This window comes from Dermatophagoides farinae, chromosome 2 (assembly GCF_024713945.1).
Source record: "Dermatophagoides farinae isolate YC_2012a chromosome 2, ASM2471394v1, whole genome shotgun sequence".
NCBI classification, from domain to species: domain Eukaryota; kingdom Metazoa; phylum Arthropoda; class Arachnida; order Sarcoptiformes; family Pyroglyphidae; genus Dermatophagoides; species Dermatophagoides farinae.
In genome coordinates this window covers 8,311,100-8,339,051 of record NC_134678.1, presented here as the reverse complement: position 1 = coordinate 8,339,051, position 27,952 = coordinate 8,311,100, and the positions used below count along the sequence as shown (strand labels likewise).

Sequence of the window (27,952 nt, the reverse complement as noted above, 5' to 3'; positions counted from 1 at the left end):
GGTGCAGTATTCAGTTCAATATTTCGTGTTCCGATGCGAATCTTTCGACGCCTTAGCATAATGTATGATTTGAGAAACCTAAAGATCATCAAAATGGCCAAAGCAAAAGAACGTTTACGACAACAATACGAGAAGCAGCAAGAGCAAGAGGAAGAGGAAAACCAAATGAACGACGTGTATCCCGATTTTGTGATGGAAAAGCCGCAAAAAATTGTGAAAAGCACCAAACCAGACGGCAATCGGATGGAAACTTTTGTCAACTTTTTGCGGCAGATATTCAACGTTAATCAAGTTTGTAGTTTTCTTTATTTTCATGGTTCCATGATATTCAATGAATTTGATTGAAGCCATCCTTTTTTGATGACAACCTAGATACGATTTTTGTTTGTTCTCATGAAAAGCGACACCAAAGAGAATGACATATCAAGGCGTTTTCTGCTATTCTGGATGGGAATCAGCTACACATTGCTATACTTCTACATTCAGGTCTATGTGTTTGAGAAATTTCAAACATTGACACTGCTGCTGGTAACAGTGATGGCCATCACGACCATCATTCTGCCGCAATTCTCACGTTGGGCACAATCGTTTTCATTGATTCTCATGCCACGCAGCGTCATGATCGTATTGCGTGGTGCCATACTGAGCGTAATCGCTTTTCAGATACACACCGTCACCCGTTTCAATATTGAGAGAAACTATAAAATTCTGGTCACCAGCATACAATGCAACGTGAGGAAAACTGAACGATTCGCGTCACAATCCAAGTCATTTGGTTTTGGCGACACCAGAGGGCAGAAGAGTTTTCGTTTCAATTTCGTTAATCCGTTCAAACCGTTTGTGGAATCCGTCAAAAGTTATGCCTTGTCGATTTCTGAATTTTTCCAACGTAAGTTTGATCAAGTCAGGGGGGCGACACTGTGTAAATACTAGAAATCACACCAATTCATGCACACTCGCTAGGAACACAAGCATACCTGGACAAAGTGAATGCAGTAGGCAATTGGATCGCAGACAAATTCACTTGGCTTCCTTCAATAGATTTCGGCATCACCGGATTCCTGGTCGATAACATAGCAAGTATGTAGTCGTCATCACTGCACAAATCACTTCTCATTGCCAAACATAGAACCGCTAGGAAACCAGGTAAACCAGATTACCGACAACATTGGAAAACAAATTCTTAGTTGGTTCGAAATTAAATTTCACTCCAACTATCACTTTTATTGGAAGAGTTCACAACCCAATCAAACGATAGGATCGGTCATTGCGGATTCGCTCAATGAAGTGGTCGAAAGGCATTCGTACATTCAATATGTCATGAGCTTTGTCGAACAGCTGGTCCACTTTTACGTATTCACCGTGTTCATATTGATTTTCTTTCCGTAATTATCAACAACACTAATCAATCGACCACTAATAATTAATAACCAATAATAATCAAAACCATCATTATAGACCCCTGTTGTACATTTACAAATTCAGACGTCGTCCAAGTTTCGACAATTTCTACATAACCGATAAACTGATTGCCTACGACGAAGAAATGGTGGCCAGCGGCGGCACCGGAGTCGGCTTGGAATCGATATTTCCGTTACGATTCGTCGAACTATTCATGTATGTCCGACGTACCGACCCCATACTGACCATCCAAGAGCTGCAAAGTGCACTCATGTCCTTCATTGTCGATTTCCTTCTGCTGTCGTACGTGCTCACATTCATGTTGGTCGATTTCATAATGGTCCACGTGGTCGTACAATTTGCCAAAATCTACGAATTCGTCTATGAACTAGCGTTGCCGGAACAATTTCCCAAGTTTCTTCAGATTCTCAACACATCTTCGGATGCATCATCACCGATGAAGAATTTGATCGACGCCGATACATTCGTCCAAGACTATCAGGTGTTTCGCCAGGATATTCGTCAATGTCTGCCCATTGTATCGGACATTGATTGGGCACCATATCGTAAATGTCTAACGTATTTCGGTTTGCTAATGCTTTGGAAAACCATTCGGCCATACATTAATCGCACGAGAAGTGTCGTTTGCACCAACCTCTACCCGAAATTGGCTCAATCGCGTGTTGTCTATCTCTACAACCACATCTGGTTCCAACGAATGATAATGGATGTGTACGTATCTGTACTATACTGATCATGACTTGTTATCACTTACCACCACTCACTCACTCACTCACTCAATGAAATTCAAAACAGAACAATGGCCGTCATGAGCCAAGATTATACGAAAGCAATCAGGATTGTGTGGCAATTCGTCAAACAAAATTACAACATTCGAAAGCTGGAGAGACAAAGATTGAAACGAGAAAAGCAAAAACAAGGAGCTGCCGGTCTTGTCGATACGTTATTAGGAGCGCCCAACATGTCTCCATTGAACAATTGTGCCATCTGTAATAAATCATTCGAACAAAACGAATTGATTCAGTGTCCAGGAAACAATTGCCAGTTGCTACTGTGTTGGCAATGCTACAAAACGGCTACAACGGAACCAAACTATCGCTGCAAACAATGCGACACGGCTTACGAACAATTCTTGGAAGATGTTTCCGAAGTCATAGATTCAAGTATGAACGATGAATTGGATTTCTAACCACACACATTGTGTTGTAATTAATAATTAATAATAAATTATGGCAATCGCCAATTTGATCAAATTTACAACCATCGTTTTCATTTTCATTTTCATTTTTATCAAACATCAATCGTATTAGACACATACCAAAGTTCGATTTCGGTTTAAAATATGGGTCAAGTTTAGTGCAATTTCAGCCACCAGTGGTAGTATAGTCGAGATGAGGTTAATCAATAAAAAGCAATCATCATTCAACATCAGTGGTTATGTGTGTAGCAGGGTAAGGCACGACATTAAATTGCCATTCCATTTATGACAGCACAATGTAGCCATAAATGGACATTTTACAACTCTGCCTCATTAAGTAATAAGTAATGGATAATAGATGATAGACGATAGATAATTGGCTAAAAATTAATTATCACATGGCTAGGTTTTGCATTATTGCACCACACCACTATAAAAACGTTAATAACTGGTGTTCATTCGATTCAAATCAATCAACAAACCAAACACTGAAAATGAACTTAAGCGATCCTTCCAAATTGTATCTATTCACCAATCTATGCGACGATGGATCACCAATCTGGGTAAGTTGTAAACACACATACACACACATACGAACGAACACGCACAACTAATCAAAAAAACGAAACATCATGTAGGATTATTCCAAATCATGGGAAACGGAAACGCCAACTCTGACATCTTGTTTCATCGACATTGGACTATGCTGGCCACCAACGCTTTTGCTGTGGATTACATGTCCATACATGTTCTATGAATACCTTGTGCGATCAAGATTTCGTTCGAGAATCGGCTGGAATTGCTACAATTTCACCAAATTTGTAGCTGCACTCACACTGGCCATCGTGGCACTTGTTCACGCAATTCATGTGTCAATCATTTCATCATCAGATCAGGTGACCAAGGCTCATTTATTATCAGTATGGCTTTCGTTTGCCACATGTGCATTGTTCATCACATTTCTTCATCTACAACGGACACGTGGTTTCATCAACTGCGGCTGTAATTGGTTCTATCTGTTATTGGTGGTCATTTTCAATGCTTTCGCCATTGCAACGGCCAAACCTTATAGACCGAATAATCTCATCATTTACTCGTACATTGAATATGCTCTCCAAGTGTTGCTATTTCTCATGTCATCATTTTCAGACAAAGTTGACAACATCGAAGAGATTATTCTATTTAGCGGCAAAAAACAAGAGAAACATTGCTCATCATTGACAATGGGAGTAAAAATCACAGCAACAAAAGAAGAAAAAAAAAATCCAAAACTTTGCCCCAAAGAATTGTCTTCGGTACCATCGAAATTGACATTCTGGTGGTTCAACGGTTTGGCCATCAAGGGCTGGCGTCGTCCATTGACCGTCCAAGATCTGTGGCGTCTGCCCGCCTGGAACAATTGCGAATATTTATTCAACAGTTTCAATACTCTCTGGCAACATCCAAAATTCACCGACCATAAACATTATCACCAAAGTAAAGACGATTCGAACCAACAGGCGACGGCGCCACGAGTCAACCTGTGGATAATGTTTGCCAAAATGTTTTGGCCATATTTCCTATTGCCATCGATTGCTCGTGTGTTTACCGATCTCTTACAGCTGTCAAATTCAGTGGTGCTCAAGTAAGACGCGATTATACTCTACTGAACAAACCAATTAATAACCATATATTTCCAATTACCAATTACCAATTACCAATTACCAAATCGCACATATAGGTACATGATCAATTTCACGACCGATCTCAAGGCACCAATGTGGCAGGGAATTTTCTTTTCGTTCGTATTCATGTTGACCAATATCGTGCAGAGCTTCAGTTCGGGCTACCAAACACATCGTATGGCTGTACTATCGATGCGTATGCGTGCCGTAATGGTATCGGTCATCTATCGAAAATCATTGGTATTGGCCAATCACGCCAAAAAGAATTATGCCACCGGCGAAATTGTCAATCTGATGGCAGTCGATTCTCAACGTTTCACTGAACTGGTTCCATATTTGTGTTTCCTGTGGACAGCACCAATACAAATATCCATCGGCCTCTATCTCTTGTTCAATGAACTTGGACCATCAGTCATTGGCGGAGTCATTCTCATGGTGGCAACCATTCCATTGAATTCGTTTGTGGCCAATCAGGTCAAAAAAATTCAACGTAACCAAATGAAACTGAAAGACGAACGTCTTAAATCGGTGAGCGAAATGTTGAACGGAATGAAAGTTTTGAAACTGTACGCTTGGGAACCGGCATTCTTTGAAAAGATTCGCAACATTCGTCTCAACGAATTGAAATCCATCAAACTGTCCGGCGTAGTGCAGACGATATTCATCTGTTTCGGAAGTTGTTCGCCGTTTCTCGTTTCGATGCTCACATTCAGCATCTACATTGCATTGGGCGGTGAATTGAACGCCGAGAAAGCATTTGTCTCGATATCGTTATTTAATCTGTTACGCATACCACTCATCATGATTCCCAATATGCTTTCCGGTCTCATTCTGACTATCGTCTCGATGAAACGTATCAACCGATTCCTCAACCAAGACGAAACACAAGACTATATCACACGTAAACCAATGGACAATGATGCCGTTTCGGTAAAGAATGCTTCATTCTCTTGGGAAGCAACAACAACAACAACAACAACAGTAAACGATAAACAACAATCAACAACAATCACTCTGTCTGACATAACAGTAACGATTGCGAAAAAGAAATTGGTAGCCATTGTCGGACCAGTTGGTTCGGGCAAAAGTTCACTGCTGCAATCATTGTTGGCCGAAATGTACAAACACTCGGGCACAGTCACCATTGACCAACAACAACGAATGGCTTACGTTTCTCAACAGGCATGGATTCAGAACCTCTCACTTCGTGATAACATTCTGTTTGGCCTACCATATGATCAACGAAAATATGACCAGGTCATCAGTGCCTGTGCATTGAAACCAGATTTCGAAATGCTAAGCGGTGGCGATCAGACCGAAATCGGTGAGAAAGGCATCAACTTGTCCGGTGGCCAAAAACAACGTGTCAGCATTGCACGAGCTTGCTATTCCAATTCGAACCTATTCCTTTTCGATGATCCGTTATCGGCCGTAGACAGTCATGTTGGTAAACACATTTTCGATCAAGTTATAAGTTCTCAAAGCGGCATTCTCCGTGATCATACTCGTGTTCTGGTCACCAATGCTCTCTACGTGCTGCCATTCGTCGATCAAGTGATCATGATCAAAAACGGCAGAATCGAAGATGTCGGCACATATCAAACACTGATGACAAGCAACGAAAGCTTCCAAGAACTGATTCACAACTATGCAAAAGCAAATCAAGATGATGACGATGAAATGGTGTCTGCATCAGCCGAACTTTTAGTTGATAATGAACTTGGCATCAATGTCAATCCAGATGACGATAACCAATACGGACACTTGGAACAGCAACAGCACCTAAATGGTGGTGGTGGTGGTGTTGGTGGTGGTGGTATCGTTCGATCAGTTAGTCAATATGTGGAAACGGCGACAGACAAACGACGACAACAATTTTCACGACAAAACACTCAATTGTCCATCAAGTCACGACATTCAACAACCATCAAACAATCAGGCGACGACAACAGTAAAAAAGATCAAACAAAATTGGTGCAAGCGGAAACAATTGAAACCGGTCACATTTCCTTGTCAGTGTTTAAGAAATTTGTGGCAGCACTATCACCACTATGGTCATTGTTGATAATGATCAATTACATTGGCAGTTGCACATCGAGTGCAGGCTCAAATTTCTGGCTTTCCATATGGACCGAACGTGTGGAGAAAGATCCAGAACAATCAAGAAACATGACCAATCTGATCATCTATTTCGTCATTGGATTCTGTCAAGTGTTTTTCGTCATATTCGGCTGGCTGTCCATCATCTACGGAACATTGAACGCATCGCGCACATTACATCAGAAATTGTTATCCAGCATTGTAAGAGCGCCGATGCATTTTTTCGACACTACTCCGTTGGGCAGAATCATGAACCGATTCAGCAAAGATATCGATGCGCTCGACAATTACATTCAATTCATATTGAGGCTAGTGTTGAACAATACGTTACAAGTGGTGGCCACACTGGTCATCATATCGATCAAGACGCCCATATTTCTGGTTTTTGTCATCCCGTTCATAATTCTTTACTTTTTCATTCAACGTTTCTATGTGGCAACCAGTCGACAGCTTAAACGTATCGAATCGGTATCTCGATCACCCATCTTCACACATTTCGCCGAAACAATTCAAGGCGTCAACACAATCAAAGCGTACGGCGCTTCACACCGCTTCATTCGTGAATCCAATCGTCGCGTGGATCACAATCTTCGTTGCTTCTATCCCAGTCAGGTGGCCAATTGTTGGCTTCAGATTAGGCTGGAATTTTTGGCCAATTTGCTCGTATTTTTTGCTTCGTTTTTGGCCACAATTACCAAAGAAGGTCTCACCGGAAGCAGTATAGGTCTCTCTTTATCGTATGCATTGAATGTGACGCTGGCGTTGAATTGGTGTGTACGAATGTTTGCCGAAATGGAAAACAATGTCGTCGCTGTGGAACGAATTTCCGAATATACCGATGTGCCTCCTGAAGCCGAGTGGAAACACGAATCATTCGACAATTCTCTGTCCAAAGATTGGCCCAAACATGGATCCATTCATTTCAAGGATTATGCGACAAAATATCGACCGAATCTGGACCTCGTCCTCAAAGGCATTGAATTACGAGTGCAAAAAGGTGAAAAAGTGGGCATCGTTGGCCGTACTGGAGCCGGCAAATCCTCGCTCACATTGGCATTGTTCCGCATAATCGAATCAAGTCAAGGATCCATCACCATTGATGATGTGCAGATTTCCAAGCTAGGCTTACACGTAAGTTAGGCTTTCATTCCACTACTATACTACGACTCTTTTCTCATTTTGTTAACAACAGAAACTGCGATCGCGAATCACAATCATACCACAAGATCCAGTTCTGTTTTGCGGTAGCCTTCGATTCAACCTGGATCCATTCGACGAATACAGCGACGAGCAACTGTGGAGAGTGTTGCAACTGTCGCATCTGAAAGCATTCATTCAGACATTGGAGCAAGGACTGAATCATCAAGTGACCGAAGGTGGCGAGAATCTTTCCATCGGTCAACGACAGTTGGTCTGTCTGGCGCGTGCATTATTGCGTCGTACAAATGTCCTGGTTCTGGACGAAGCCACAGCTGCCGTGGATCTTGAAACCGATGCATTGATACAGGCCACCATTCGACAGGAATTTCAACATTGCACTGTGCTCACAATTGCACATCGTCTGCATACCATTCTGGATTCTGACCGTGTGCTCGTACTGGATGCAGGAAAAGTGGCCGAATTTGATTCGCCAAAAACATTGCTGGCAAACAATCAATCCATATTCTACTCACTGGCCAAGGATGCTGGCATAGTTTCCTAAATCTCACTGTTGATCACTAATCAATTTCAATATACAATTATTATTATTATTATCATATCATCATATATATTATATTATATTTCCATGCACAACTCGTTTATCAACACTTGATTCATTTGTGTCCGATCAGAGTCTGTCTTGCTATATACTCTCTTCGGACATCTGAGTATCTGTGTGAGTGTTTCCTGAAACTCTACATATTTTACAACCGAAAGAGAAAGAGGAAATGTGAAAATACACGACACATGCACACACAGTCACACAGTTCTCTATAAGATGCAATGATGCATTCAATATAGCGAAACTGTAGCAGTGGTCGTAGATCTGTTATTACAACAATATGACCAACATTAGTATGTATGACTCAGACTCTGTTTATTTTGGACCACCACATCATTATTCGGATGATGAAATATTCAAATGTTGTTGACAATTTGAGAGAAAACTATGCTTCAATGATCCGATTTGGTGTTTGCTTGGGCGTCACTTGAATCATAACATTCAATCATCATCATCATTACTTTTATATGCGAAAAAGATTAAAAATAGCCCTTGCTTAGTTGTTGTTGGTTGGTCAGTCGGTCGTTCATTCATTCAATCATTCGTTCATTCGTTCATTCATTCATTCATTCATTCATTCATTCATTCATTCATTCAATCATTGAATCATTCGTTCATCTACACTAGTTTGTTGTTTTGTTCATTGGTTCATTATTCAATCGAATCATGGCCAACATTACATGTGATGATTGAATGAATGAATGAGATGCGAATAGAATGTCATCACGTTTCAAGCTTAAAATATTTTACAATGTCATCCACATCAACAACGATGACAATGACAATTCTTAATTAGATAAATCATATTCTCAGTCTCGATCAATTCACATTCGTTCTGGAGAATTCATCAAAACTGGTGAACAAAACGTATGAACAACAACAAATCAATCACACGACAATCAAATGGAGCAATCATCATCATCATCATCATCTTTGCACGTTCGATTCAATGACGGCAATGATGACCAAGCCGTGTACAATGATACCACATTCTCGACCACGATCAACAATCAAGTGTCCTTTAATGCAAATGATAAAATAACCAACACCACCACCACCACCACGACCAGTCGATCAAACATTCTCAGTTCAATTGGACCGAAATTTTTCCAAAACAAACTCAACCAATGGATTCAATCGAATCCAGCAGCGGAAGCAAAAAAACTCAACCCTCCAAAACAAATGTTTGCTGCAACGGCAACTAATCTGATATTTGCCTATGGTCGAGGCAAGAAAGCGAGAAATGCCTTAAACGACATCACCATCAAAGTTCCAGTGGGAACAATGTAAGTACATTTACTGTATATATTACAATCACAGTGTGTTTAACCAACAGTTTCTCATAGATATGCAATCTTGGGGCCGAGTGGCTGCGGCAAAACAACGCTAGTACATTCGCTAGTGGGCCTGTTGAAACCGAAATCCGGTTATGTCAAAGTTTTCGGCGAAATTCCCGGATCTACTCGGTCACTGGTGCCTGGACCTGGCATCGGTTATATGCCACAGGAAATTGGATTGTTCGAAGAATTCACCATAAAGGAAACACTATTCTTTTTTGGCCGCCTATATCGGCTACCAAGCGACACAATCCGAGATCGGATAACATTCTTAATCTCATTCCTCGAATTGCCTGAACAGGATCGTTTCGTGGCAAAATTGAGCGGTGGCCAGAAACGTCGTGTATCATTAGCGGCAGCATTAGTGCACAAACCACCATTATTAGTATTGGATGAACCTACCGTTGGCATTGATCCAGTGCTTCGGCAATCCATTTGGAGTCATCTTCGTTCGTTATCATCGCAAGAAGGCATCACCGTTATAATCACCACACATTACATTGATGAAGCCCAGTATGCATCGACCGTAGCATTCATGCGACATGGGACATTGTTGGAAGAAGGCAATCCACAGAAACTTATTCAACGATTTCGTTTGGACAATCTGGAACAAGTGTTTCTCGCACTTTGCCATAACGTGAATGCCACACGTGGCGGAGGAAAAAATCACTATGTCGATAACGTGGCATCATTAGAGCGAAAACAGTATGGTAATAATCACTGCATCTCTGAAAAACCACTACTGTTAACTGTAAATCATCACAAGGTAAGCAGACAATTATTGACAGATAGCTCCATCTTTGTGATTGACAACAACATTTTGCACTTCATACAGCAATTTGACGAAGAATCGAAAACAGGAACTGAAGAACTGGACGATGAAGGCCAAGGATCGTCGTCACTATCACCCTTTTCAACAATTACGGACAAATCTCAGCGACAATCAAACGAACAAACTCAATCTCAATCAAACAAATGTGAGCCAGAAGATAATAGCAGACACACACCAGTACCACCACATGTAGTAGCTCAACCTCAACGTATGTTGATGAAACGGAATAAAATTCTCGATCACTTTGCTCGAAGTTCAGCATTGTTGACCAAAAACTTTATACGAATGTGGCGAAATCTTCCCGTCATGTTGTTTGCATCGTTGATTCCCGTCCTTCAATGTACCTTATTCTTTCTCTGTTTGGGCCGTGATCCATTCGACATTGCCGTAACGTACTACAATGGTGAATTGGATCCACTATTGAATCCGATGCCCAAAACAAATAGTCCGTATAGTTTGCAAGTGCTTCAATCGATCGACAATCATAGCATTCATCTGATGCCTGTGGCTTCCGTCGAACAAGGTTTCCAGTCGGTTCGTTCCGGCCAGGCGAAAGCTTTCCTTCGATTCGGACCAAATTTCACACGGGCGAGTTTCGAAAAAGCCATCGATTACATGTCGATGGACAATGAAACTGTGGCTGAATCGTTCGTAGATCTCTATCTGGACATGTCTTGTAAGTGATTACTAGTACTGGCAGTACTACTACTTTTATCTCTATTTCTTTTATCGCTTGAATAATAGCCCAATTTCATGCAATGAAAATCAAAGAGAAAATATTTGAAGCATATCATCTATTTTCCCGCAATTTACTGGCCGAGAATGGTTACAATCCAGATGTGGCTGATTCGCCAATTCGAGTAAGATGTGATTTGCCAGTGACAACTTTAATACAAAAATGTAATGTACTTGTTGTTCACCATAGATTCCACCACCCTTGATGGGCAATCAGGATCCAACTGTGACAGAATTCATGGCACCAGCATTCATAATGTCGTTGTCATTTTACGCTTCGATAGCTACGGCCTCACTAACACTGGTTCTGGAACGCAAAGATGGTCTACTACAACGAAGTTTAGTTTCGGGAGTGTATCCCAATGAATACATTCTTTCGCACGTCATCACACAAACCGTGGTAGTCATCTTTCAGATAATTCTCGTTCTCTTGATGGCATTCTTCATATTCCACATTCCCAATCGTGGACCAGTGTTTTGGATTTCCGTTCTCATTGTCATGCAAGGTGTGGCCGGAATGGCTTACGGTATTATGATATCGGCCATTGCCAAAGAAGAGAATTTTACATTGGCAGCTTGTATGGGCTCGATGTTTCCACAATTCCTACTAAGCGGTTCGTTCATCATTCACTGATTAATTGTGATTTTTGTTGCTTGATATATATCCAATATCACACAACACACACAGGTGTCGTATGGCCAGTGGATACAATGCCACAGTTCCTGATCTATGTCAGTACGATCGTATCGCAAGCCAAGGCAATCGATGCTGTTCGTCATATGCTATATCGTGGATGGGATCCATTCAACCATTGGGATGTTGCCATCGGTTTCATCGTTTCAGCCTCGTGGACAGTGGTCTTTCTTTTCATAGCGACAATTTTGTTTAATATTAATAAATAAATGAATAATGAATCAAATCAAATAAAACCAACAATTAGATATTGATAGATTCTTGTCGTACATTTTAATCAATTTTGTATGTAATCAATTCAGTCGTCATATTGAATCAATACTTTCATGACACCTTCGGTGCCTGCTTGAAGCAATCGGAAAGCATCCAAAGCCTTTTCGATTGGATATTTCTGTGTTATCAATGGTTTCACATTGATTCGACCAGTTTCAATCAACCGTATTGCTAGTGGATAACTAATTGATCAAATCAAAGATTAGTGATTAATAGGCAATCTAAAGTACATACTCATCTTTAATGCGGCAGACTCCAATCAAATCAATTTCTTTCATTGTCGCCGTCGATAGCGGAACACGATTGGCCGGTGCACCCAAGCCAACTATAGCAATACGTCCACCAGGACGTGTAGCATGAATGGCCATCGATTGTGACGATTCGAACCCTGAGCATTCGATGCAGATATCGGCTGTCTGGCCCATCATTTCGGCAATTTCGGTGGCCAATTGTTTATCACTCATTGTTTTGGTCGTATCGATGCAATAAACATGATCGGCGCCCATTTTTTTGGCCAAATCTAGCCGCGATCGTTTGATATCGGTAATGCAAACCTGATGACAACCGTATGCTTTTGCAGCCAACATGGCCATAACACCAACCGGTCCTGCACCACAAATGAGAACCGAATCACCAACATTAACTATGACACGACGACATGCGTGTATGACCACGGCCAATGCTTCGACTAGAGCTCCTTCTTCCAGCGAAATGCAGTCAGGTAATCTGTAATGATACAATGAAACAATGTCACAATTTCATTATCATTAATATATACACCACCAATACTGACTTGAAACAGAAATCTGCACGATGTGTGTAATAACGACGTAGTGAACCGTCAGAATTTGGCAGGCCATGTGATTGTCTATTCGATACCGGACAAAGATTGTAGCGACCTGAACGACAAAAATCACATTTCAAACATGGAATGGCCGGTTCAATGGCAACACGATCACCCGGTTTTAGATGATGTACTTGCTGACCACATTGCATGACCACAGCCGATGGTTCATGACCCAAACAGAACGGACGATTCAATTGGAAACTGGCCACCTGAGCGGAACGCCACAGATGAAGATCGGTGCCACAAATTCCAGTACTATGCGATTTCAACAACACTTCTGTTGACATTTACAAAGTCATCATGAATGAGTGAATGAAAGCAAAGCAAAACAAAACAAATCAAACTCACCATATGGACCAAGTTTATCTGGTAATGGCCATTCCTGTAATCGTAAATCATTTTTGCCATGCAATACGACCGCTAAATTTGGTTTGCTAAACAAATCCGATTGTAGCTGCATGGAAGACACTTTGTTCGATACTTCTTTACTCATAACTGCCGATTCAATATTGTAATCAACACTGCGAACGTTATTTGCGTTTAAATGGCAACAAAAGATTAATTGTAATTTAATCAAACTCATATTCGATAATGATCGTTTGTTGTTGACACTTTGGTTATTGCAATAATACAGACTTTCAAATAAGAAACAGAATACATAGTGTTTGAATAAGTGAATGAATGAGGAAGATGAAGATGAAGATGAAAATGAAAATAAAGATAAAAGCATGAGAATTTTGTTTGGTTTGAACAAATCAACAAATCACTGGTCAATGAATCAATAACGATGACGAATGGATGACCATTGCGGCATTTGAATAGCTGCTGCCGATGCTGCCGCCGTACCGTTTAATGATTGCAGCAATAATGGCGAAATCATGCCGATATTAGTCATGGGACTACTATCATTCGAAATGGCTGAATACCCGGATGATCGCTGAACCATTCGCAGAGCGGCCGGATCATTCAACGAAACGATGGTCTGGGCCTGAGCAGCTGCTGCAACCGCCAACCGTGATGCAACATCGATGGCCGGTTTTCGTATGACCAGTTTGAGTATGTAGGGATAACCGAATGAACCAATGTACAGGACACGTTCGTTTGGCGAATCAGATTCGCCTTCCAACGCTTCCGATATGAATGAATTGACACCGGCCACCGAATGCAATGAGCCAAGTATGTTGCCATTGGCATCCAATTCCAAAATCAAACCATAATTGTTACCCACGTTTTGCTGATAAAACTGTAGACTAGTTTTCATCTGGAAACCAAGACGTTCGAGCTGTTCATTCTGATATTCCTGGCCAAGTTGTTCGATACGACTGCCCATTTTGGCATAAATGTCCAACAGCTCTTTGCGTAGATATGGCTTGTCGGACATGAAATCCAACAGATTGGGTTTCGATTGATTGCGAGCATTCACGATTGGCATCCAATATGTTTCCTTTGTCTTGTCAGCCGAACGTATCAGGTGATCCGATTCGCCGGGAAGATTTTCAACCCAAATTTCCGATGCTCCTTTTTTCGTACCTGTTAATCGATTAATCGAAATAATGATGAAATGATAGAAATTTCTAGGCCATTCCATTTTTTCAAACATTTCGCGCTTCAATTGTTTATTTGATTGTTTCTCATGTGAAGAGAAATTCAATTTCAAACTTTGAAAAGAATTCGATCATTGTCAAACTAGATCACAATGCTAGAATTGAACAAAAAACATCTTTAATTTCGTTCGAGCCTTAAATGCAATTTTGTTTCATCCTCAATACACACACACACAAAACACAAAACACAATGAAAGGACAATTTGATGGGTTAGCTAAGATTCAATTGTCCTCAAAAGTCATTGTCACATTGGCGTATGATTTGAATTTTTTTTTTCAATTTCTTGTGTTTAGTTCATCATCAAGTTTCTGTTCAATCCAAATGGATTTATTCACATTGCTATTCACTGCACATTAAATGCAAAACTGACACTAAACGAAAGCGGAACATTGATAAAATCATGATTGATCACCATAAGGAGCATTATCTTTTGTTTTCATCTTTCATCGTCGCTGTATAGACGACAAATTGATGGCGGAAATATTACAACAACACAACAATGGTAGTAGTTTATATCAACATCAACACGATCAACACGATTATTATTGTTATGAGCACCAAATTTTGATGGATCGTTTGCATTCACTAGTCTATAACGGATCAATAATGAATCATCATTAAACAAAATCTCAAAATATTTGATTGCAACAACAACAAACGCAGAAAAAAAAAGAAAAGCAAAGAGACAATGGAAAAAGCACACACTTTTTCTTCAATTTAAATTTCCATCCATAAATGACAAACTCAATGAATGGCGCGCTATTATTAGAATCCACAATGACCAGATACTGAAAGAAAAGAAAGAAAAGATAATCCCTGGATTACATTCACCAAATAACAATGCACTGCATTGTCCACATCTGGCTACTGTTGTCATCATTCAACAGACAACAATTCGATTCAAATGAACGCGATTATCATCACCCCATCATCATCATCATCATCATCTTGTGTCATAATAAACTATAAAGTATCGACAATCAATGAATGAATGGATGAATCAACAATTTCTATTCTATTCAAATCCACTCAAATCTTTCTCTCCATCATCATTAATGAAATGAATCGCCAATGCACTGATGACCAAATTCAACTGAAACTGCATTGGCCTGGAATCCACCACCCTGTTCACTACTGTTGATAAAGTTTACATCACCAGTCAGTCAGACTTGCAAGTCATGAATCTACAGCATAACTTGATCATGATGGCCAGCCTGTGTGAGAAATGTATGGGCAATTATATGTTTTTCAAAACGAAAACGATTATCATTCTAATGTTGCTCTCATCTTCACCATCTTTTCCGGATATATCAATGTGTGTGTGTGTATGTATAATTGCATGAGTGAAACTCATCAATTGTTTTGGCCCTCTTCTTGCTTGGTCTGTTCATGTATTCATGTTCACTTCACTAATCTTGTGAAGAAAAATTTGAATTGCAGCTACAAATCTAAACGCTCAGTCAGTCATTTTAGGTTCTTGGCAAATCATTGGAATGAATGAAAAAACTCACCTTTGATGTAATATTTGAGCACTTTACGCGAACTAAATTCGGCAACCAACAAAGCGGTTCGATCATCGGTGATTTCAATCGAAGTTGGATACCATAATTTATCCCAAATGATCGAATATTGCCCATTGCCGGTATCATACTGAACGACGAATCCGGTCGTATCCGGTTCAATGACCATAGCTGTCCATTGTGTGAGATCACGTTTAGCCGATGCGATTGTAATATAGACCATATGGCCGCCATTGGTGCCTGCACCTTCGTCCAACACTAAATGGCCCATGTATTTGCCACCAACTTGTTCCACCGACAATAATGGTGTCAGTTGTACACGATCATCCTGATCAAAGTGAATGGAATGAAGACCCAGATAGGCATCGACAAAATACAGGACACCATTGCCATCAACACGAACGCCTAATGGTCGTCCACATAATGATGAATCCCACGATTTCTTCTCACACATGTCATTATTAATCTTGGCGATACGAGTTGCGTTTCCTGTGCGGAGATTTCCTCGCCAAACGGCACCACCAGCCGTTCCAGCATAGATGAAATCCTTGTGAATAGCCAACGATGTTGGACCGATAATTTGTCCTTCAAACATACGTGTAGCACCGGCCAACAAGTTGTTTGGTTCAAGCGCACCGCTAAATGAATCGGGCAGATCAAATCTACAAACAACAACAACAACAAATCAATCAATCAATCAATAAATCAATCAATTTTCAACATTTGTGCACTCACTTGTATGTGACAGGAATATCGGCAACATTGGAATTGGCCGTCAATGCAGCGGCCATCAATGTGGCTGGTGCTGCCTGTTGTGAAAGACTTTTGAATGCAGTCATTATGGGCAATGCTGTTAACGATGCAGCAGCTGTCGATGTTGCATCCAACATTGAATGACTTGGTTTCGGTGCAGGTACATAATTATATAACTGTTCGGTGGGTGCCACATTCGTGCCCACAATCGATGATGCAGGTGTTAGGCTATACTTCTGAAATACAATCGGTGATATCGGTCCAGAATTGGCGCCGAATGGCCGTTGTACACCGATGAAAGGAGATGTCGCCGATGATAATGGTGATGATGTCAACAGATGCTGAGATCTTCCTGTACATTGGCCAGTGCTTATCATCATGTTCATTATGATCAAAACGACCATCAATGACCAACAACAATAATAAGGACGATGACGATTCATTTTTGCAATAATACAATGTGATGTGATGACAGTCAGAACACTTGTTGCATTTGTTGTTGTTGTTGGCACAATTCACGATTGCACACCATCTATTTGTGAGATACCTTGTTGCCAGAACGTTCCTCTTTTATAGATGAAGATCGTTCAACATTGTTTTCTCTCATCTTGTCATCATTCGTTTCTCTTTTTTTGTGTTTGTGTGTGTGATGTCCATACAACCAGCTTGAATAGCCAAACACCACCTTATGTTATGATCCAAGTTTAATTCATTTTTTTCGAAAAAAAACGGGCGGAAGAATGGATCAACCATTCAATAATAATTTGAATTTAAATGAAAAAAATTAGAGTGAATCATTATCACTTACAATGCATGATTGATGATTATCGAATGACTTGATTTGATTCCATTGTATGGTTCGAGTTCAGACAACAACATTTTTCCTTTCCATTACAATCATCATCATCATCAATGTGACCATTATGACTGCCATACAAGTTCAACAGAATATTTGTGGATCATTTGGATTGTCATCAGCAATCAGCAACCAAGCAAGAAATTTGAAAATGATATCATCAACAGGAAGAATACATTTCGGAGGAAAAGGAAACAAACAACAACACGGGCATGCGCAGCTGACAAAATCAACATGTATATTTTTGATGTAAACAATAAACAAATTGGAGGAAAAAAGAAGAAATATATGGTTTGTTTACTCGCCTTGTGAGCCCATTTTTATTGGAGCATCTTGGAATTTATTCCAAAAATTCAAATCCATTCAATTATTATTCAAATTAGACATGCGAAAAATTTCAATTCATCCTCCAACCTTTTCTTTTTTGCTTCATCCTCATCCTCATTATTATGATGATGATGATCATTATCTTGACTACACAAAATGTCATCTTATCTGATGCAGTGGGATCATAATCAGATTAATTAATCAAACATTGTATTCAGGTGATAATGGGCAAAAAGCCTAGATTACCAGTGAGTGAATTTAATTTAAAAATAGAAATAGATTATGATGCACCAGATTCAGTGCAAACATCCAAGTGTGTGAATCAATCTATCCATAATCATGTTTGGTTGACATGTCAAAGCATTCATTCACTTTTTCCTGAATACGCCCGAATACATCCGAATACGTCTGGTCTTTCTTCAATCAACAACGGCTATGGCTATTGTTGTATATAGTAGTAGTTGTGGCACGTTTTTCTTCCATCGATCGATCAATTGATTGATTGATTGATTGATTTATGGCATGGCATGGCCTAAGCGTTGGTGGTGTTTTGATCAAACACACACACACGGACAATGCAAATAAAACAACAAAACAACTTTCGGGATGGCTACAATCCAAATTAGCCATACTCACACACATATATATAGATCAATTAATCAACAGCAAGTCTCGTTATTCAAATGTGAGACACGTTGCTGTTCAAGTACAAATTAATCTTGACAATTGCGATTGTGAAATGACACAAAATTTAAACTCAAGTGTCAAATTGGAAAAATCAAGGTTTCACCACACAACACACAATATCCTGTCATCAATAAATGTATCATCGCGCAAATCTGACAGTCGAGATTTATGTTTCAAACGTTGAACCTGTCACTTGATGGATGAATCAAACAATTTATCCAATCATAATTCGATGCTCCATTTTTAGAAAATCAACCAGTCACATTCACAATACTACAAGGGCCATTTGAAGATTAAATTCAATTTCACAAATAACCATTGCTTGTTGTCAATCATGCATCCATCAAACCGAATACACACACAACATTCTTTGAGCAGAGGAGAAAGTAAATCTCGAGAACAATCGGATGGCACATGATAATGCTACATCATGTTCATCCAATCAATAACGAATTCACACGGATAAAAGACACATTGGGTCATTACATTATCTATTTCTATATATGATTGCGCGATACAATACAATACAACAACAACAACAGACAAAAATCGAATCAATCATAATTCAGATTCAGATATATATTGAAAATGCCAAGAAAAAGTTTGTCTTCAAATTGTATCCCATCTATTTTGGACAAGGGAAAATTTTTCCATTTTCGGGATTGAATATATCACACACAACAATAACATGTAATTTATTGTGGATCATGAAAATCGATTTCTTGTCCATTCGACTTCCGGTCTTTTATTTCCACAACCAAGAAATATTCATTCTCACTAATAATCATCATCATCATCATCGTCGTCGTCATCAACATGGATTTTCCGAATAAAAAACGACACTTTCAGATCACGTAAATAACTCATCATTGGCTGAGAATACATATCATATGATTAATCATTCGTTTTTCTGCAACAATGATGATTTGCATTACATTCACATCTTCAATCAAGTTGTAATCAGATCAATTTCCTTTTTCTCTTCAATTCAAATGATTGATCCCTCGCACAGTGACACCTGTTGAATAGATATGGATTCAAAATGACACGATTAGCTTGGCAACAAGTTACGTAATCTTATCATTTTTGCTACTTACAATTGATTTCTTACGATTGATTTGATTGATTGATTGATTGATTGATGATGATGATGACATTGAAATGGCATAAATCTGGAGAGACATCAATCTGTCATGTTTAAAGTCATCAATTAATTCATTATTATAAGCACTGCATTGACAAGCAGCCACAATGCTTCAAGGAACAAATATCATCCAAACATTTCAGATTGAAATATTCGTCTTTATCTTTACGTTGGCCAGTACCATCGAAGATGTGACCGTACAATTGGCTGCCCAGGATAAATTCTGCATGCACCGTCTCAACTCGACGAGAATCTGTTCACAACTATCGTCTATCGATCAACAATGGCATTCAAGTGACGTGCTTCTCATCATCAAAGATGAGGTGTTGGTTCAGGTGACCATGTTCAATTTCTACCAGACCATAATAGCAACCATTCCGTTATTATTCACATCCTTATTCATCAGTTCATGGGCAGATCGTCATCGGAAATCGGCTAAAATTCTACTTAGCATCACAACATTCATGTGCACTATGGAGTCATTATTCCTATTGATCAATGTCATCAATTTCCATTGGAACGTATACATCATGTTGATATCATTCACATTGCTACCAATGGTCGGCGGCACACAGGTAGTTGCCATGACTGTTATAGCCTACCTGACCATCGTAAGCGACAGTCAACAACGAATCAAACGTTTTGCCATTATCGAATTGATAGCCATTGTGGCCGGACCATTAGGAGTATTGATAGGCGGTCTATTGATCCGAGAAGATTTGTTGCCACCATCAGCATGGGCTCATCGCAATGGTCAATTGCACAATTATCACTACGTCATACTGGTTGCATTATTCTGCAAAGCATTCACATTGATCTATGTGCTACTAACCAAATTTCGTAAACGTCCCAAATGCAACAGAAATGTGGCCCACGAATCCGATCCATTGATTGTGACAAACAAACCAAACAATAAGGAAAAGAAGAAAATGAAGAAAAAGAAAAGCACAACACATAGAGCACGCAAATATGTCCAAAGTGTTGGCGATATCTTTGTCATCAGAAACATTAGCGAATCATTCCAGGTTTGTTACCGTCGTCGACGCAATCAACGCCACTTGTTCATATGGATGCTGATGATCGCCATGACATTGGTGACAATGACTAGAGTCAGTCTGGGAACGATTCTCTTTCAATTCGTACAGAAAGTATACTATTGGGATGCCAGTCTCTATTCAACATTCAATGCCATACTATACATCACCACACACGTGTTTGGATTGATGGTGGCCACACCGACACTGACCAATTTACTTCGTTTATCAGATTCATCCATCCTCGTCATTGGACTGTTATCAATTATGGCGCAGAATTTCATAAGAGGAACAATCATCAATGTGACTGCATTCTGTCTTTCATATTTATTCGGTTCACTTACCAGTCTGGTATCGGTTTCAATCAGGGCCAAATTGTCTAAACTAATCGCATCGAACGAACAATATCGGCTATTCGGAATGTTGACCATGATGGAAGCCATATCACCATTGCTCGGTGTTTCAATCTACACACAAATATTCAACCAAACCATTTCCATTTATCCGGGTTTCGTTTTCCAATTTTCTTGCTTCATTCTATTGCTGCCCATTGTTATCACCACGTTTATCACTTTCTATCTTCCAACTCATCATCAAAATGATGATGATGATGATGATGATGATGATGATAACAATGTTGTCAGCCAAACAACCATGAACAATGTGGTGAATGAGCACTGCGTTGATGATAATGAAAGCGATGATGATAAACAACCAATGTGCTAACATTCAAGTGCCAATGAAACAATGACAAAATCAAACACAAACCAACAAACCAACAACGATGACGAGGACCTCTTTCGTTCGAAATCGGTACTACCGTATTATTTTATTATTATTTCAATTTCAATCGTTAACCCTAGAAAGGTAACCTACGTAAAATTTATGCTTTTTGCACTTCAAAATGTTCCAAAAAAACACTCACGATGTTAAGACAGCTGGAACCCCTTTCTATTCCTCAAGAATATATTTCTACACCTTTAGAAATAGAAAAGATCCAGTTTTCGCCTTTTATCTGTTATCTATAAGCTCAGGCGTAAAAGCTTGTACGTAAAATTTACGTATAGTTGCCTGAATCAGCATAGAAAAATCTTAGAAAATTTTGCTGAGAGCGATAGTTTCGGAAATTTTTCCCAAAAAACGTCATTTATGAATAAAAATAATTTTAATCTTTTTCTTTTTTTAATCTTTTCACTTGTCAAAAACGTTTTTTCTCGCAATATTTTTTGAAATAAACGTCTTTTCTGTTCATTTGTTTATGTTTTTCACTTTATTCAAAATTAAAATGCTTGCAAAAAGCGTTTAACAACGACCGGATGTAAACGTTGTGGCACCGCCCCCGTGGCGAATATCAGATAAAAATTTGTCAATCATGTTTCGAAACACAATCATCGATTGATTAATCATATTTACAGGATCATTTTTCATTTTTTCTTGACGCTGTGATAATTTCAAAATTGACAATAAAAAAAAATTCAAAATTTATACCATATCTTTGATTTGATATTTTTGAACTTTCCACTTTTGAAAAATGATTTTTTTTTCTTTAATATAAAATAGAGGTGTGATTCAATGAATAAACGTTAAAATTTAACATAAATAATCAGATGAATAATTTTTATAGCGGAAATAAGTTAGGCATATCAACTACGTAAAATTTACGTAGGTTACCTTTCCCGCAATATCGATAAGGTTACCTTTCTAGGGTTAAAATAAATTCCGTTCATTCAAATTCATTGATAATCTTGACCAATGAGATTGGAAGCCTTTTCACCCAACATGATTGTCGCGGCAATAATATGACCATTTGGCACTTCTGGAACGACCGAAGCATCAACAACACGTAGATTATCGAAGCCAATGACACGAAATTGTGGATCAACAACGGCTGCCGTATCATTAGCCAAACCCATGCGTGCAGTGCCCGCAAAATTATAATAACTTCTGGCCAATTGTCGAATATGACAACGCAGATACATTTCACATAAAGTCTCTGTTAAACATCCAACAATCGGACAACCAGGAATGGGAGGAAATTGCATCACACCGGGCAATGGATAACGTTGAAGTGCACGTACGACAAACATTGTAACATCTAGCAATGCCTCAAAATCTGTTTGGTTACTCAGATAATTTGGATCAATCAAAGGTGCTGAACGTGGATCCGTAGCATTCAATCGTACGGTTCCACGACTGGTCGGCCGAGCGAGAACAGGATCAATGGCCAAATAGTAACCATCATTTGCATATGGTGTCCAATATCGTCTCCATTGTTCGCTGTCGTTGTAGTGAACATGGCATTAATCACAATCAATTAACCAAAGAACTAATGCAATGGACTTACGTATTTGATGCGTACTGTGAAACGGTTGCATTCAGATTGTTGAAAAATTCCACCACCGAAATAATCATTGTATCTGGCCAGCTAGTTGCATTGGAATTTTGTGACGACGAATAATAAGTCACACCATCAGCATGATGTGCAAGTGGACCAGATGCATTATGGAAATATCCATACAAATTGGCCACATCGAATCGTGGATATGGATCCACCTGTCTCAAAGTTTCATTATTGACACGATAATATAGTGGTACGAAAACCTGGTCATGAAGATTATTGCCCACCGGTAAATTACGGACCACCGGTATGTTTAGTTCTTGCAAATGAATTCTTGGTCCGATTCCGGATAACATCAACACTTGTGGTGTATTGATGGGACCAGCTGTCAATATGACTTCATTATTGGCAAACATGTGATATTCTGTCCCGTTCCTGGTGAATACAACACCGGATGCATGTGTGTTATTGGTGAACAAAATACGTTCAACAAATGCCCTAGTTGTGATTGTAATTCTAGCCGTCTGATTGATTGATTCAATATAGGAATTGGCCGTCGTAGACTTGATACCAGTATCGGCATTATAAAACATTTGTGCTATTGCCGTGCCGTTTTGTGTACCACCATTCAGATCGATTGTTGAAAAACCGAGAGTATTCATTAGTGTGCGGAAATTCAACAACACAGGATCGGGTTCAGTTTCTGTGGAAACTGAAACCAAACCACCAGAACGATGATAACCATTGAATCGTAACGAACTATCAGTATTGTTTTCATATGCCAAAAAGAATGGCAAAACCATATCCCAAGTCATGTTTGTCAAACCATAACGCTGTGACCAATTATCATAATCATTTGGATTGCCACGATTATAGATGCCCCATTGAGTTGTTGACGTACCACCAAGAACTTTGCCTGCAAAATAAAACAAAAAACATTACAACGATATCCAATATTCAATTCACAGACACAATAGGACAAACCTCTGGAAATGGTGAAATTCGGATATGCTAAACCAGCATAATGTTGTTGTTGAACATGATAATTCCAATCAAATTCGCCGCCAATCAAGTATTGTGTATTGCCAATCATATCGGTAATTACAGATTGTGGACCACCAGCTTCCAACATCAGAATCGATGCATTGAGTCTTGTGGACAAACGATGGGCCAGAATACAACCGGCTGTTCCGCCACCGACAATTATGAAATCAAAATATGATCCATTTACTGGAATAGGGACATTTACAAAATAATTATGGTCAGTTTGACGACGTAGTGCATAATAGGCAACCGTCAATAACATGACAGTCATCGAAGCTGTCGCCGGCAACATCATCATCTTTATATTCTTTCTATATTCGAAATGAACTGACCGAACTCAATGACAGTGGTTCATATATAACTACGCCATTGCCATGAGGGTCATTGCCAATTCACAGAGCTACACCATTCTGCAGGTCTTTCTTGACATTGATAGTGGTGTGCATTGAATGTGATAACTGATTGACTGATTTATTTCCAATTTACTGATTACTGATATATGTAATAATAAATATAAATATATAATAATATAATTCTCTTTTGCCTCTCACAAACAATGATCTGTATTATTCAAAATTCACTAATCATGATGGAGATAGTTACTTTATAATTTTGTCTGTTTATGCTGGTCTTGATTTCGGCGATATTCAACCATTTCTTCGTGTTTAGCATTGGCAATCAATTTGGATTTCAATTCACGTGTTTCATAGCTATTATCTTTACCGGCCAAACCAATCACACCACAAGCGGCAATTTTATTCGGTGTCAAAGCCAAGTTAAGCGATGGTAAGGCAAGCGATGGTGCGCCACTATAGCCAGTTGACAATGAAGCGGTGGAATATCCGGCCGCATTACGTCGGTAAGAGGATGCAGGATAAGCTGTTGGTATAGCTGCAACTGGAACTGGAATTGCTAATGTTGCTGGCATGGCGATTTCGACCAGGCCGACTGCACGACCCAATATTGAATCTTTATATCCATATTTATCACATGTAACGCCAATCGATGCATGTTTCAATTTGTTTACGAATGCCACACCATGATAATCACTTTTGATTACACCCAATTCAATGGCAGCAGCGGCTGCATAACGATAACCAAGCGAACCATGGTCAAGTGCATTACAACCAGCTGTTATGTCACCAGATTGATATAAATTCATCATGAATTTCGAATTTTTAGGCAAACCTGAAAAGAATCATGACCCAAAATTCATTACATAAATAATCATCAATCAATATGAATGCACTTACCAGAACAAACACCGGAGATGAGCATGTTGTATGAATTGATTTCAGTCAAATATATGGTACATGAACACGGGTATTTTGAATCTGAACAGAAAACATTGACAACGGCAACCGGCATTGTGTAATCATATTGGGTGGAATAATTTGCTAGATATGCACTAGATTGGGCAGGGTAATAACCCAGTACTTTGCTAAGAACTTTGGTATAGCTCAAAGCAGGTGCAGCAGCATTCGATGGTGGTGGTGGTGGTGGTGGTAAATAAGCTGGGGCTGGATATGCTGCTGGAGCAGGAACTGCATATGCAGAAGATGAATAAGCAGCCGGTGGTGGTGGTTGATAAACAGCCGGTGGTGGTGGTGGTGGTGGTGGTGGTGGTGGATAAGCAGCCGACGTTGATGGATAAACAGCCGGTGGTGGAGGATGAGCATATGCCGGATAACCATAATCAGGACTCAAATTATAAACATGGCCACCATATGGATCGGAATATGAATTCAGATTGAGTGATGCATGTGTAACACCGCCAGAGTTTACATTGTATTTATTACGGTCATCTACATTCGTAGCATTCAATGTTGAATTATTTCTTAGATTCAGATGACTTGTCACTTCTTGTGCTAAATATCCGGGAATCACCTGGCTTCCATACGATGGTGCAGCACGTATTCCAGTCATTGTGGCTGTGATGACATGACAACAAATTATTTTTTTAAATCCATGATTCTCGATCAATGAACACACATTACCTCTAGACTCAATAACGGTAGAATTTAGACTGGAATCATCAAAAGTTTGTCCATCACGAGAGGTTGAATTATCCACATTGGCCGTAAAATCTTGTCGAAAATGTGGTACTGTTTTGAATGGAATTAATTTCATTGATCAAATGGTGATTGAAAATTGCTTCACTTGTAACTTACTGAATTTGCCTTTTGGTTGTGAATCGATTCGATAATGACCAGGATATGCAACTGGTGGTGGAGCGGGAGCATAACCGGAATTCAATAATGGTTTTGCTGGTGCTGCTCCACCATAGCCACCGGATAATGGAACTGGTGGGGCCAACACTGTAGCTACCGGTAATGCGGCTGGTGCTGGTGCCGCATATTCCTCTACGACCACTGGCTGTACTTTGGGCTTTTTAATTTTCAACTTTTTAACCGGTTTAACTTGGACAACGGGCTCTTCATATTCCGGTTCTTTGATTGGTAGGGCCAAAACTTTTTTTCCTTCACCTAAATCCAATATGTTTAAATTGATTGATTGTTAAAATTTCAATCATCAATTTCGAACCTTTTTTACCGCCCAATTTTCCCAAAAGTTTTTTCGGCGGTTTTTCTTCTTCATATTCGTCCTCATATTCTTCTTCTTTTGCCAGTAAATGTTTACCTTTACCAGCACCACCAAAAAATGAACCAAAATCGCCGAAAAATGATCGATGTGATCCATCACCACCATCATCGTCGTTGCTAATTTCTCCAACAGCAGTTTCATTCGAATCATTCGACACTTTACGTTCAGCAATATCATCTGTGTTGGAATCTACAAGCGCATCAGTTGTTGTCGATTCAATGGATGGCTGAGTGGTTTGATTTAGTATTAATGGTGCCGGGAATCGTCGTTGGTTGTCGATACAATGATGACGCCATACGCCAATGGCTTGGTACATGTGGTATTGGTATTGCTAGAATCGACAATTGAATCCTTTGAATTCAATTTGAAATTATTCGAAATGAAACTCACTGTGATTCAAGACCAATGGTGTTCCGTAATAAACGCTTGGTGCTCTCATCTGCGTTGCTAAAAATGATAACAATGATGATTTCATTCTTTATTGAATAAACACCTTATTACTTACTGGCATTCATTGGTGCACGAAACAATGCCGACGATGATGATGAAGAATGAACCAATGGTTGAGCAATTCGATGATGTGCTGCAGGTGTAACCAAACGACCCGAAACAACTAAATGTGGTCCCGTTGTTATTGTCGATGTATTCGCAGTTCCATTCAACATCAATGGTTGTGAGGTATTGTTGCTGTTGTCATCCACATCGGTCGTTGACGATCCAGCACTATTTGCATCGTGATCATCTGAATCACGCACAAATGGATTCTGTATGCCTCCCCATGCTTTCAATTGTTGTGGTTGTGTTTGAAGAGATGAGCAATTAGGTAAACGGAATATCGATATTAGAACAATGATCACTATGGATATCGATAGTAATCGATTGTGACCAAACAATAGAATCGACATCTCGATCTATAATAATAACAAAAGAACAAAAGAATTGCGTTTTTTTCTGTTGATCAACACGACTGAATTAGTGATTCATAAACATTGACTCAACAAATCAGAGGCAAAATGAATGGATTAACAAGTAACGAAAAAAAAAATTTCTCTTGTATCACATTCTGCTTTTTTTTGTGAACATTAAGCAAAAAATCATCATCATCATCATTGATAATAAATCTGCTTCGATGGACACAAATGAACGAGGAAATTTTTGCAAACACCAGCATTTGCT

At 39.4% G+C, this 27,952-nt stretch overlaps 8 protein-coding genes across 15 annotated transcripts; 4 read left to right on the top strand and 4 right to left on the bottom strand.

Moving 5' to 3' along the window:
- LOC124498628 (uncharacterized) lies at positions 1-2,647 on the top strand. 4 transcript variants are annotated; one of them, XM_075728864.1, is made up of 6 exons: positions 1-291; positions 373-889; positions 964-1,080; positions 1,130-1,385; positions 1,459-2,133; positions 2,218-2,647. In XM_075728864.1, exons 1-6 carry the CDS (start codon positions 34-36, stop codon positions 2,609-2,611), a joined length of 2,217 nt encoding a protein of 738 aa, XP_075584979.1. In that variant the 5' UTR covers positions 1-33; the 3' UTR covers positions 2,612-2,647. The 4 variants fall into 4 exon arrangements, with proteins under 4 accessions (XP_075584979.1, XP_075584980.1, XP_046918372.2 ...); XM_075728865.1 differs by having other exon boundaries at positions 1,459-2,347; XM_047062416.2 differs by lacking the exons at positions 1,459-2,133; positions 2,218-2,647 and having other exon boundaries at positions 1,130-1,452.
- Positions 2,648-3,057: 410 nt separating this feature from the next.
- On the top strand, positions 3,058-8,178 carry LOC142597350 (multidrug resistance-associated protein 1-like). Its single transcript, XM_075728863.1, has 4 exons — positions 3,058-3,183; positions 3,259-4,244; positions 4,341-7,515; positions 7,577-8,178. The coding sequence occupies exons 1-4, from the start codon at positions 3,115-3,117 to the stop codon at positions 8,084-8,086; spliced, it is 4,740 nt and encodes a 1,579-aa protein (XP_075584978.1). The 5' UTR covers positions 3,058-3,114; the 3' UTR covers positions 8,087-8,178.
- A 184-nt stretch (positions 8,179-8,362) lies between these two features.
- Positions 8,363-12,000, top strand: LOC124498638 (ABC transporter G family member 20-like). Its single transcript, XM_047062427.2, has 6 exons — positions 8,363-9,432; positions 9,493-10,249; positions 10,319-10,991; positions 11,060-11,175; positions 11,241-11,664; positions 11,739-12,000. The coding sequence occupies exons 1-6, from the start codon at positions 9,050-9,052 to the stop codon at positions 11,951-11,953; spliced, it is 2,568 nt and encodes an 855-aa protein (XP_046918383.2). The 5' UTR covers positions 8,363-9,049; the 3' UTR covers positions 11,954-12,000.
- On the bottom strand, positions 11,995-13,594 carry LOC124498625 (sorbitol dehydrogenase). Its single transcript, XM_047062412.2, has 4 exons — positions 13,213-13,594; positions 12,811-13,141; positions 12,252-12,743; positions 11,995-12,199 (listed from the first exon to the last, which is right to left on the bottom strand). The coding sequence occupies exons 1-4, from the start codon at positions 13,592-13,594 to the stop codon at positions 12,043-12,045; spliced, it is 1,362 nt and encodes a 453-aa protein (XP_046918368.1). The 3' UTR covers positions 11,995-12,042.
- On the bottom strand, positions 13,398-21,351 carry LOC124498591 (adipocyte plasma membrane-associated protein). 4 transcript variants are annotated; one of them, XM_075728869.1, is made up of 6 exons: positions 21,135-21,324; positions 19,710-21,045; positions 17,551-19,630; positions 16,725-17,427; positions 15,981-16,651; positions 13,398-14,394 (listed from the first exon to the last, which is right to left on the bottom strand). In XM_075728869.1, the coding sequence occupies exons 4-6, from the start codon at positions 17,183-17,185 to the stop codon at positions 13,643-13,645; spliced, it is 1,884 nt and encodes a 627-aa protein (XP_075584984.1). In that variant the 5' UTR covers positions 17,186-17,427; positions 17,551-19,630; positions 19,710-21,045; positions 21,135-21,324; the 3' UTR covers positions 13,398-13,642. The 4 variants fall into 4 exon arrangements, with proteins under 4 accessions (XP_075584984.1, XP_075584985.1, XP_046918332.1 ...); XM_075728870.1 differs by having other exon boundaries at positions 19,710-19,800; positions 21,135-21,247; XM_047062376.2 differs by lacking the exon at positions 19,710-21,045 and having other exon boundaries at positions 17,551-17,669; positions 21,135-21,351.
- LOC124498617 (uncharacterized) lies at positions 19,864-24,705 on the top strand. Its single transcript, XM_075728872.1, has 2 exons — positions 19,864-21,642; positions 22,496-24,705. The coding sequence occupies exon 1, from the start codon at positions 19,864-19,866 to the stop codon at positions 21,514-21,516; it is 1,653 nt and encodes a 550-aa protein (XP_075584987.1). The 3' UTR covers positions 21,517-21,642; positions 22,496-24,705.
- LOC124498600 (4-pyridoxate dehydrogenase) lies at positions 22,321-24,470 on the bottom strand. Its single transcript, XM_047062388.2, has 3 exons — positions 24,113-24,470; positions 23,135-24,044; positions 22,321-23,067 (listed from the first exon to the last, which is right to left on the bottom strand). The coding sequence occupies exons 1-3, from the start codon at positions 24,468-24,470 to the stop codon at positions 22,524-22,526; spliced, it is 1,812 nt and encodes a 603-aa protein (XP_046918344.2). The 3' UTR covers positions 22,321-22,523.
- LOC124498558 (uncharacterized) lies at positions 24,618-27,882 on the bottom strand. Of its 2 annotated transcripts, XM_075728868.1 has the most exons (8): positions 27,355-27,811; positions 27,167-27,233; positions 26,717-26,812; positions 26,344-26,658; positions 26,170-26,277; positions 25,897-26,103; positions 25,426-25,716; positions 24,618-25,360 (listed from the first exon to the last, which is right to left on the bottom strand). In XM_075728868.1, exons 1-8 carry the CDS (start codon positions 27,679-27,681, stop codon positions 24,777-24,779), a joined length of 1,995 nt encoding a protein of 664 aa, XP_075584983.1. In that variant the 5' UTR covers positions 27,682-27,811; the 3' UTR covers positions 24,618-24,776. The 2 variants fall into 2 exon arrangements, with proteins under 2 accessions (XP_075584983.1, XP_046918288.2); XM_047062332.2 differs by having other exon boundaries at positions 25,426-26,103; positions 26,717-27,107; positions 27,167-27,223; positions 27,282-27,882.
- Between the last annotated feature and the right edge of the window lie 70 nt (positions 27,883-27,952).